This window comes from Anolis sagrei, chromosome 4 (assembly GCF_037176765.1).
Source record: "Anolis sagrei isolate rAnoSag1 chromosome 4, rAnoSag1.mat, whole genome shotgun sequence".
In the NCBI taxonomy this organism is placed as follows: Eukaryota; Metazoa; Chordata; class Lepidosauria; order Squamata; family Dactyloidae; genus Anolis; species Anolis sagrei.
This window is the reverse complement of record NC_090024.1, coordinates 61876352-61888871: the sequence shown is the minus strand read 5'-3', so window position 1 is coordinate 61888871 and position 12520 is coordinate 61876352. Positions and strand designations below refer to the sequence as shown.

At 36.2% G+C, this 12520-nt stretch overlaps 1 protein-coding gene across 1 annotated transcript in view; it reads right to left on the bottom strand.

Moving 5' to 3' along the window:
- SMCHD1 (structural maintenance of chromosomes flexible hinge domain containing 1) overlaps positions 1 to 12520 on the bottom strand; it is an 88165-nt gene that overhangs the window by 64500 nt on the left and 11145 nt on the right. The window contains exons 4-12 of the mRNA XM_060775124.2: positions 7215 to 7297; positions 6994 to 7124; positions 5761 to 5875; positions 3946 to 4065; positions 3287 to 3453; positions 2258 to 2351; positions 1631 to 1841; positions 682 to 820; positions 413 to 596 (exon numbers count right to left, since the gene is read on the bottom strand). Of these exons, the coding sequence (XP_060631107.2) occupies positions 413 to 596; positions 682 to 820; positions 1631 to 1841; positions 2258 to 2351; positions 3287 to 3453; positions 3946 to 4065; positions 5761 to 5875; positions 6994 to 7124; positions 7215 to 7297 (1244 nt within the window). The remainder of the gene's footprint in view (positions 1 to 412; positions 597 to 681; positions 821 to 1630; positions 1842 to 2257; positions 2352 to 3286; positions 3454 to 3945; positions 4066 to 5760; positions 5876 to 6993; positions 7125 to 7214; positions 7298 to 12520) is intronic.

The following is a 12520-nucleotide window of genomic DNA, read 5'->3' as shown; positions in this document are numbered from 1 at the left end:
TTCCACCAACTGATTTGGTCTGGTACTGTGCCAGGTAATTGGACAGAACTATCTATCTATCTATCTATCTATCTATCTATCTATCTATCTTTGCTGTGCTCTAGAGTAACTCAGGTATAGTAGAAAACGCAAGCTTTTGCTTCAAAAGTTGTGCAGTATTGTCACTGCAGCAACTTAAGCCTGCAAGAGCTCAATAATCATCCACACACAGTGCACTGGCCAAGCAGGGGACCCACTGGAGAACATTCTGCCACCCCTAACATTAAGGCTCTATACTAGCAAATAAACTGGGATAAAATCCCTCATAAACTTTAAGAAATAAAACAATATTTTAGGGGGAAAGAACACTAATTACTTTACAATATATCTTCTAACTATACTACTGAAATTTTAGCGAATAAGTAAGTATTACCTGTCCATTGACAATTCTTGTAAAAATTGTATTTTTGTCTTTCAACCTTATCTCCAAATCCATGAAAGTCAGTTTATTGGTGCTGACTTGAAATTTGTCATTTGTAAATAATACACCAGAAATTCTCTTGTAACATTCAATGGGTGTAGGCCCTCTTTTCTTGGGAACAGCACACCATTCAAATCTTGAAGGGGAAAATACAAAGTTCAGAAACTTGTAAAATATATATCTTTAAAAATATTTGAGTTATAACAATGGCATAGACTTACTCTTCCACAGTTGTATATGGGATTAGTCTTCCATTCCAAAAACATTCAAAAATAGGTCTTTTCCCTCTAGCTCTCCTTTCCACGGCAAAACAGTCTGCTTCATCATCATCATCTTCTTCATCATCATCATCTTTTATTCCTACATAAAGTTTCAAATATTGAAAGAATGCAAACACACTGGTAAAGCATATATTATTTACTTAGAATTATATCTATCAGCTGTCCCTGCCTACCATGGCACTGCTTTTCCATGGTTATGGGATTTCATTCTTCTATGAGGCAAGAGGTCATGCTCTAGGTAAGATCTCTCACATCAAATATACTTTTGCTAAAGGTCAGCTTAAATGTACCAAACATCTACTAAGCAAATGAAGTGAGTAAAGTGATGTGTGTAATGCATACATAAAGCATTACTAGCTAGGAGATAGTGGTCCATTTTATTCATGTGAGAAAGGACCGCATTTAAACTAAATTGTTGGATAGCACAGAGACAAAGGCATGTCATTCCTCAAAACTGGGGGAAATACCCTCACTATATACATAGTGAGGCTCAGATATGAATGGTTCTGGGCAGAAGAGAAACAATGATCTTGTGCTAGAAGAACAACAGAAGTATTGCTGACTCATGTGCTAGGAAACTACCAAATGATAGTCAATATGGTAAGAATTGCTTTAATTTAATTAATAAGAATTGCTGTGAACAGCTTGAGTCCCATACTAAGAGAAAGACAGGCTATATATCAATCAATTAATTAAATAAATAAAATGAAAGTCAAATTTAAATTTGCACTTAAAAACAGGAGTGTGTCTTAACATTATAATGTCCAGGTCCACAACAACAATGCGATTCACCTCAAAACATAGAAATGTTTGAAAACAATAGTTTATCAAATTTCATCTTCATTATTCAAATACCACCAAGAAGCAAGATGAACTTTCCCCAACTTACTTGAAGGAAAGCAAGGGTCTTCAGGGTAGGTTTCTTTTTCGTACAAGAAAGGATGATAACGTATAATGCCTTCTACTATACCATCTCCTTCAACGTTAGCCTTGAACTCAAAACTATCTGCTGCAGTGTTTATATACAAAGTCTGCATGTCATCTTTGATTTCTCTAAGGTTCATAATCTTGGGTATCTTCCCTTTTTCAAACATTGAAATCTGAAACAAATAAAAGTTATTTGTGCCAACTCTGCCTGCATGTTCTTGTCATGTTTATCAACAGAACATGAAACACCAGGTTTTCCTCTTATGTATTCCTGAAAGTTCACTTATATAGTGGGGGAAAAGTATTTAGTCAGATACCAATTGTACAAGTTATCCCACTTAAAAAAATGAGAGATGCCTATAATTGACATCATAGGTAGACCTCAACTGTGAGAGACAACATGAGAAAACACATCCAGAAAATCACATTGTCTGATTTTTATCGAATTTATTTGCAGGGCTCGGGGAGTGCTAGAAGTATAGCACGGAGGAGGAGGTGAAAAAGCTAGTTCATTCAGTAGAACATTATTAATGAGTTTCTAGATTCAACCTGATGTATTAATTTCTAATGAAACTGCTTTAGCGCCTACCTCAATGTTGATATTACTAAAAGGTCTTCCTTCTTTTTTTGGCAAATTTGTTTCATTTCCCTTTGAACCATGGATATAGTAATGATATATGTGTCTGAAACAATTAACTTTAATTAGAATACATTAAAAAACCAGTAATAATGTATACCATACTATTAAAGCAAGTAGCAAACAGCCTAAGGCAGTGGTTCTCAACCTGGGGTCCCCAGATGTTTTTGGCCTACAACTCCCAGAAAACCCAGCTAGTTTGCCAGCTGTTAGGATTTCTGGGAGTTGTAGGCCAAAAACATCTGGGGACCCCAGGTTGAGAACCACTGGCCTAAGGTAAAAATAAAAGATCTGACATGTCATAACTGGAAGCCTAAAAATAGGGGTAAGCATACATTGTATACGTGCCTTCAAGCCACCTGTTGAAACCTCATGAATGTTCATAAGCAAGGAATACTGAGACGTGTTTTGCAAATGTGCAACTATAAAATTTATATACAACATCTAATATTTATTGGCAGCTCCCACCCAAGTACAAACCACACCTTAACTTCCAGGATTGGGCAAGATCTATTTTATTTAGGGTATTTAGGGATGCAATATAAATATATTTATCACCCATAATTTAATGGAAATGCATGAAGAATATTTGTGGCTGCAACTGGTTAACATTTCCAAACTTCACGTTGATTTAAAAAACAACAACATATTCCCACCTTATATCTAATATCAGTAAGTATGAATAACAAAGAGAGATTGTAAGAGTCTGCTAGGAAAAGAAATGGTTTACTACATTCCTCTCTTATAGAAAAGCAGTGCAAGGTGTTTAGGTGGCCCCAACCTGACACTAGTTCCACATTCTTCAAATTGCAAAAACATTTCTTGAAGAAAAGTAGATGCACGTTAGTTTCTCTAATCTTCAAATGTAACATATTTGAAGCAACATTTGCATTTTTGGGAAATACAGAGCTAGTTTTTAACAGACCATCTGTAAATCAATAACCTTTAAGCAAATAAAAATAAAATCAATAATCAACTCACGCCAATTGCCTTATCCAAAGATGAAAATTATTTTTTAAGTAGTGCACATGATCTGGCTGAACACCAGTAATAACTACTGTAGTGAAACATTTTTTATCTTCTTCTTCTATTATAAGATTGTGCAGAAATCTTTCATCATCAGTAACAATGTGGGAAGAGTCACATAGCTATGAGAAAGGATTTAAAAATAAAATGAAGTTATTTGAGAAGGAATACTATCAGTTAATTTCATGCATCACAGACCAAAATAGTGTAACAGAAAATCTAATGAGATTTAACGAATTTGAGAAAAAATACTTTTCAAATAGGTTTTTCTGTACAGTTTATTTGAAAAATTATTGAAACAGTTACAATAGTTAAAAATCTAGCAGGTGCTTCTCTTTTTGGTTGTGTCAGGAGTGACTTCAGAAACTGCAAGTCTTCTCTGCAGCAACAGGAATCTTGCAAGTGTTTCATACTTCTAAGTATGAACACCTGTAAACAAATTATTATCTATCTATTTTATGCTGTTCCTTAACTTAAAAGTTTTCTGGATGGCTTACAACATACATACACAAAAAGCACTAAGATACAAAATGAAAGTGAATCATATGATCAAAGGCAACACAAAACCAAAGCCCAGAGTATACCAAAATTAAACACAGATTTAATTATCATACCTTTCTGTTTCTAATGTAGCTGCTGTACACAGATTCTTTGTTTTTCTCTTTCTTTTCAAAATCTTCTTTAGAAAGAACAAGCTCATGAACATCCTGAGAATCTGCCGGTTTGCTTATCATCTGCTCAATATTTTAAGAAGTTAATGAATCAGAAAAGGCTCATATTTATACTAGACAAAATCACAGCAGCATACACAGAGCAAGATACTGGGAATCAGATTTACCCAAATTATACAGATAAACAAGTATGATTAAAAAGTCAAATAAGGAAAAAACAGTAACGTTGTCAAATATATAGGAAAACATGGCTAGAAGATTTAAAAGGAATAAATTGGTTTCATAATTGAGAAAAAATAGGATTCCTGGAAACTATGATTGCAAACAAAATATTCAATAATTCCGTAATTATTGTTCCATCACAATTATACCAAAACTTGAAACAGTACTGACCAGGATATCCAAAAATGAAGAAATTTAAAAATATCATTGATGAGAAGAATTTCAGAAATAAAAAAGTATTTTGCCTAAAAAGTTATTTTCCCCCAGATATTTTGACCAGTAATATATAATTTAAACAACAGCAAAAAGATATTTCACAGTTTATTTGGCAAAGGGAAAAACCGGGGATGTATCTACACGACAGAATTCACTAAGTTTGACACCACTTTCACTGACATGGCTCAGTGATATGGAATCATGGGAGCTGTAATTTGGTGAGGCACCAGCTCTCTTTGGCAGAGAAAGCTAAGGACCTTGTAAAATCAATTTGTCCTCTTCCTTTATAGTCTCTGTGACTCACATCAATGGGAGATTAGAAGGCTATTAAATGCAGGAGTAAGGAGTGTTATGCCCAAGAATACAGTACAGTCATCCAAAAAACACATGCAAGAGAAGAATACAGCTCAGCTCTCACATAGGAAACACAAGTCCTAAACATCATATCTTTCATGTAGTTCACAGATGTCCGCAATGTCATGTTTCCCTAAGGCACAAAGGATACTCTTAAGTCAAACAAGATACAGAAGGAAAAACCAAACCAAGGGAATCCAAAAAGCAAAATCAGAAGTCTGTCAAAAACCCACAATGAGAAAATCAAAACCTCTAGTGAACATTCCCCTTTATGCTGCAGCACCGGACAAAAAGAAACTGAGGGTTTACATGAGAAATGCAATGGACAAACATATGAAGAATTGGTGGAGTTGTTGCTAAGAAGTTTAGGTAATAGCTGTAGAAGGCTGACAATGATACACTGCACAGGTGCAGACAACTCTTTGTCTGAGTCAAAGAGACCGTGAAGAAAAACATCAATTATTTGTTATCTGCACAGGATGTTTGCTTGAACATCCTGGCAGAGAGAGATTGTATTTATCATGTGTCACCAGAGACTGTGTTAGCAGAAAAACTGCACTCTGGATCCTCTCCATACAAATAGGCTAAAACTGGCCTAATAATGACTTCTTGGTAGTTAGAACAGAGTAACACCTACTCAAATATGTACAATATATCTCATTCAAACATATACAGTACTTCAATCAAGTTTGATTCTTATGGCTCTTTTAACTTTCTTATTGTCTATTTCCCATTTATCTAATTTATTTATGGCCCACTTTTCTATGTATGGGACTCAAAGCATCTTACAACATAACAGTAATAATAAACACAGCATATATACAATTATTAATACATTTTGCTACAAACAGGACTGTTTTTTCCTATTGTTTTTCCTGCTGTTTTCCTATGATGCTCCATGTACCCAGTCCTTTTTATATTAATTAAACATAATATACAAAATGACTAATACAAATATTTACTTACTCTAGCAGATTGTCCAATAAAAAACACTGCTTGTTTACCACCAACCCCAAAATATGATATATCACTGTTTAAACTGCGATGTACTGCTGGAGGTCGTACATAGGCTGAATGATCACTAAAACCAAAAATAGATAAAAAGAAATATCAGAAAATATTAAATACACTACTAAATACACAGCAGTTAATAAAAATAAATAAAAATGAACACAGGAAAAAATCAAATTCTGAGAGGATCTAGTCAAAGTGTATACATGTATTCAAACAAACAAGTCACTTTTACCCCTATTTTATATTTATAGCAGTGCCATGGCATCTACTAGAACAGAAAATCCAAAGTCTTGAGATGCGGTCTGCAAAGTTTTTGGGATCCCATTTACTTTTCCCTTCTGGCCAAATTACTAGTTGGGTAGTAGGGGGTAGTAGTAGCCAGTGTGTTAGTAACACTAAGAACATCTCCACATTCTACAGTTATAGAAGCGATAACTTTTGAGTATCATGGTTCCAAACTCTTTATTTTATAATGAAGCTCCAGTGTATCTTCTGTACTAGAGCATTAGAGCTCGCTGGTTGTGTTTGTGCAACAAGTCTACCCAACTACCCAAATACACCATATTTACTTAAATGCAATGAACATCTTTTTTGGCTTGTTTAGCAAAATGAAGATGTGCATTACATTCAATGGCACATTACAATTGTGCACCAAAAGGTGCCTGTGCCCCTCTGTCAGGCTGAGCCTTGGCCTGCGGGTGGGGTAGCAGCTTTCTTCCTCAGCCATTTGTCCTTCGTCTCTCAGTATACCAAACGATTTTCTAAAGAAGAAACTCGCCAGTCTCCGTCTAGTAGAAGAGCCCTGTTTCTTTTTCCTTCTTTAGAAAATCATTTTTCTGGTAATGCACACCTCAAAATTGAGGTGCACATTACATTTGATTGCACACTAGACTCAAGTAAATATGGGGTATTTAATTCCACCCATTTTGTCTTTTAGATGATTCCTGTACAGAGAGCCTTTCATAATAACTATACTCGTTTCTTAGTTAATTGTATTTTAGTTACACAGTTGAATGGGAGTTAAGTTCCACTGGACCTTATTTCTCAGGAAATCTTTTGAAATTGTGCTACCACAAGATCTCCTAACTCGTTAGAAGTACAAGAATATTACAGTATTATACTAATTCGATCGAGGAAATTAATCAATAGTGCATTTCTTGATCACTGAGATTACAACTACCTAACCTTTCCATATCGCCTTGTCGTGTAAACTTTGACAATCGATACACAGCCCAATTATTAAGTTGTTTAGAAGTCATGCCTCTTCCATTATCAATCACAACGACAGCTGGTTTTCCTTGAGTGTCGTCAAACAACTATTTTGAAAAAGAAAAAAACAATGTATTAAGTTACTATGATAAATTAAACCTATTGAGACATTTAACATTAAATCTTAAGAGTCTTACCAGCTTTAACTGTATACTCCGTACGCCCGTATTTTGAGAAGTTGCTGATAATGAGTTATCAATTAATTCTGCAAGAGCAAATGCTAAATAAAAAAGAAAGACATTTATAAGAATTACCATTTACAACAAAACTTATTTTATCAGTTTTTCATATGCACCTGAGAGGAAGCAACGGAGGCAGATGTGTAATACGAATACAGGCAGTTTTTATCCAGAAAACCTGTCAGTCTCTTAATTCTTTATATCAAATTGCTGCAGGGCAAGCTACTTTTTTTTTTGGTCGTGTCAGGAGTGACTTGAGAAACTGCAAGTTGCTTCTGGTGTAAGAGAATTGGCTGTCTGCAAGGACGTTGCCCAGGGGACGTCCGGATGATTTTGATGTTTTTATCATCCTTGTGGGAGGCTTCTCTCATGTCTTCGCATGAGGAGCTGGAGTTGATAGAGGGAGCTCATCCGCCTCTCCCCGGATTCGAACCTGCGACCTGTCGGTCTTCAGTCCTGCCGGCACAGGGGTTTAACCCACTGCACCACCGGGCAAGCTACAAAAAGTAGGAATTGCAGCAAAGATTTAAGACCTTGATAGTATCTTCCTTGAATTGAGAGAGTGATTTACAGAGATCACCAGGAATATACATATTCTCAGGTGATACTGAGAACATGAGGAAGTTAATCAAGCGTGGAGTTCATTTTATTAAGCAAAGCTTGTCTGGAAGCAGCACACTGTGGAAGCTTAACAGCACAAATTACATGATATTAAGACTGCTAAAGACAGACCGTAAACCCTCTGAAAGTTGGAAACTTTTATAGAATCCCACTGAACCACTTTAAAGTGTTTGAACAGCCTAGGTCCCCTTAAACTACATTAAGGCTAAACATCTTCAGTTTCAGAGTTAGAAATACCATGTAACAATGTTGTATACAAGCATGGCCATACAGTTAGATTCCCCTCTCTTTATGACTTTATCTAACTAGTTGAAACGGAAAAGAGAACAGACAAAATAATAAAATTATTATCTCCAGGAGGAGGAACATCCATTCAAACCAGATTCATTACCCAAGAACTCTTGTAGTAGATATGCTGGTTTCCACACAAGATAACCTACATTCAATGGGAGAACAAAGAAAAGTTCTCCTTCAATGAATTAGTATAATTTAATTCTTCTAGCAATTTAATTCAACTACCAAGCTTGCAAACTTTGTGTTTTGTCCGTTTATTTGTTTTGTTAAAAATATAATACAACTGTCTGGTTGCTCCTGACATTATAAATAAATAAAAATTCTTCTGAGTACTCCCAGGCTGTAATAAACCTGAGCAAACAGCTAAATGGTTAAACAAAATGAATACATTTACATACAATCATCTAGCATCAAATATAGTAATTTGAATCTGACTGCCCATCTTTTTTTCTAAAAGGAATGACTTTCATACATACACAAGAAAAGATGAGTCAGCTCACTGTACACTTTCTCCCTTTCAATACTTTTTTCCCCAACTCCTGCTCCTGAGGTTTTCTTTATATTACTGTTTAGCTATCTTTAGTTTGCAGAAATCTTGCAGCTACTTCAATTGTAGCATTGATATTTGCTTGACACTATAAAAAATAATCTATTTGAAAGGGAACATTCATATATATTTTATTCATTGATATTTAAGCATCCAAGGCTGCATCTACACAGCCCTATATCTCAGGATCTGATCCCTGATTATCTGATTTGAACTGGATTATATGAGTCTACACTGCTAGATAATCTGGGATAAACAGAAAATTTGGGATCACATCCTGGGATATATGGCAGTGTCAAAGGGGCCCAAATGTATGGTTTCTATTCTCTCCTTTTTCTTACTGTATCTTCTGCAAGAGCTTGAAACTTCTCCCTTATCTCTTTGGTACTTGCAAGTCAATCTTACAACAGAGATGGGCAAATGTGAAAAATTATGCCCCCAGGAATTTATGGAGGGCTACACAACATAACACATTGCTCTGAAAAACCATTTAAAATTTCCTCCATTGCTCTCTAGAGCAGGGGTCCACAAACTTTTTAAACAGAGGGCCAGGTCACAGTTCCTCAAACTGTTGGAGGGCCGGATTATAATTTGAAAAAACATAAATGAATTCCTATGCATACCACATATCTTATTTGTAGTGCAAAAATCACTTAAAAACAATACAATAATTAAAATGAAGAACAATTTAAACAAATATAAACTTATTAGTATCTCAATTGGAAGTGTGGGCCTGGTTTTGGCTCAAGAGATAGAATTGTTGTCCTTGTTGTTGTGTGTTTTCAAGTCATTTCAGATTTAGGTTGACCCTGAGCGAGGGCCGGGTAAATGACCTTGGAGGGCCGCATCCGGCCCCCGGGCCTTAGTTTGAGGACCCCTGCTCTAGAGTATTGCTCCTGAAATTGTGGGTTTTGGGATTATGTAAACATTTCTCGGGCAAACAGCGCTAAGTGGAAAGTCCTGCTCTAGAAGATGTGAAAATAGGAATATTTTAAGTGCCTTTATTTGTTAAGGGACCAACAAATAAAAAGTTAAAACCATCAGGCAGCAAGCAGGAGGCTTATAGATTAGCTTAGTCAGTGTTTGTTTAGAATGTGTATAGTTGTGTGTTGTAGATAAAAATGTCTTAGTTACTTTTGTATATAATGAAAAATGTTTTTATTGTAGATTTCATTTCATTTTGTGTTGTTGCGTTTTACACGTATGGTTTTTTGTTTGTATGTATGTCTGAATAGAAGTCATTTACATAGAAGAATGTTTTTAGGTCATTTTAAGCCCAGGAGAGGCTGTTTTTAACCACAGAAAGCACGAAGTAACTTCCTGCTTCAACAAAGAACTTTCATAAGCCTCAACTAGCTGAGCCCCTCCCCATTCTATCAACCTCCTGTGTTCATTTGGAACCTATCTTGAAGATTCTTTCAAAGGGCTCTTCCACTCAGCCCTATATCCCAGAATATAAAGGCAGAAAATCCCTCATTATCTGCTTTCAACTGGGTTATCTGAGTCCACACTCAGATGATGTGGGATTTTCTGCCTTAACGTATATTCTGGGCTATAGGGCAGTGTGGAAGGGCCCTGAGTCTTCAACTGCAATATTTAGGCCTGGGCAAAGGTTTGGATGCAATTCACTAACTTATGTCTCAGATGCATATTAAGCTTATTATTGATGCTTCCCTGCCCTTCTACCTTATCTCTCAGTTCTTTTATTTCATGCCCACAAGTTGTATCTTCCACACAGTCATATAACGCAGAACATCAGGGCAGAAAATTCCACAATATCTGCTTTGAACTGGGTTATCTGAATCCACACTGCCATATATTCCAGTTCAAAGCAGATAATGTGGGATTTTATTCAGCTGTGTGAAAGAGACCTAACTCTAACAGTTTTTGTGCCTTTTTATTTATAGTTGTGCAATATCTATTTTATCAGAGCTAAACCTACAATCACACCAGTGTTCCAGGACTTTCCTTAATTGCTGTAATGCTTTACTATCTTCATTAAATTTACTATCCTCATTAAATGAGGATTCTTCCATTCTGGCCCACTCCCTGCCTTCAGCTTAACAAACACTGTACTTTTGCCTGAAGAATCACTCCAAATTTTCTGAAGAGGTATCTGCTGTTTTCACCAGCACCACACCAGAGTTCAGTAGTACTATCGAAAAATGTTTATTAAAGAAAGCAGGTAAACAGGGAAAAAAGAGCCTTTCCAAAAAAGGTCAGTAGAATAGAAAATACAAAATAGCAGTAATCCAAAAATGGCAAAGTACATAAAGTCAATGGAACCAAAATACACAGCAGCACTCTAGACATAAATCCATAAACCAGAAAACAGGAACTTTATCGAAGGCAAGCCCTTCAAGGCACACAGGCATGAACCGGAACAGGAAACTTCAGTCATGAACTTGAGAGCAGAGACAGGAAAACCATCCTTTTAACAACCTTGTCTCCTGTGCAAGCTTGAAACCCAAACCACCGAATTTAAGCCCATTCAGGTGCCCATGAGATCATGCAGAAACCCCTGAGCCTTCAAGGACTTTTCTCGGATTCTCTGAGAATATCTCCTTTGTCTATTTCTCACTCCTTGGCTTCTCAGACCTAATCTGGTTTCCTGAGGCTGATTCACAAGGGAACTTTCACTTTCCATTGCTTGGGAACAAGCACCAGAATCTAAAACATCGGCCTCATTATCTGCCTGCAATTCCCTCTGATCGCTCCCAGACTCTTTACACCAATCCCCTCATCTTCTGAAACATCAGCAAAATCCTGCCACTTGCTGAGTAGACAGTATCAATAGCATCTGTTTGATGTATATGTTTGTCTCATATTTAGATTTTAATTATTATTTTTATTTAAAAGTAAAAGATAAAAAACAAATGCAAATACAGATATTATGAGCAGCTTGTGAATAAAACTGATATATTTTGCTGGCACATTTATCTTGGCAATAACCCCTCCCCTCAAAAAAAAACCCTAGACCATTTCCAGTTCACTCCAAGATCAAAGACCAGCAAACTGGGCACACTGCTCTAGTTCTAAGGGGGGGGGGAAGCAATTTTTTGCAATTTTTAGGATATTATTTTCTACTTTAAAAGCATTTCTAATGTGAATGGAAGAGAATAAAACAGCAAACTTCACCAATGAAACAACACTCTTATTAGTAGCTTCCCCGGGGTATCCTGCACCTCACATTTAAACAAATGATTAGGATTAAACACACGGAAAAGCTATAACTGAAGAAACTCTTCCAGATAAACTGTATGTTTATGTGTGAGCAAGCATCTTTTGGGGGCATTAAGAATGGCTCTGCTATTAAATAGAAAACAGACCATCTATATATAAATAAAAATGTAATGTTCGTTTGTGGAATTAACATAAATCAAAAACCACTGGACGAATTGACACAAAATTTGGACAGTACACCCCTAACAGACCAATGAGTGACCATCACTCATAAACCCTTCCCAAAAAACAGTGGAAAGGAAACCCCAAAAAACTAAATGGCAATATAGCACATGCGCAAAACAACAGCTTCCAGCATCCCCTAGACCAGGCCCTTTAGGGGAGGAGGTTGCTCCAAATGCACTGCTTCCAAGCTGCAAGCTTTCTTCTTCTTGGATTTCTTTGAGAGCATCCCAATCCCTGCATATTTCCAATTTCCTATTTCTGGACTGCAACTCTCAGCAATCCTCCAGACAGATAAGATATATAGATAAGATATAGATATTAGGTACATAGATCAATCAGGAGGACTGCTGCTAGTTACAGTCCAAGAATAGATAGAGAATGAAGAAAGGAGAGA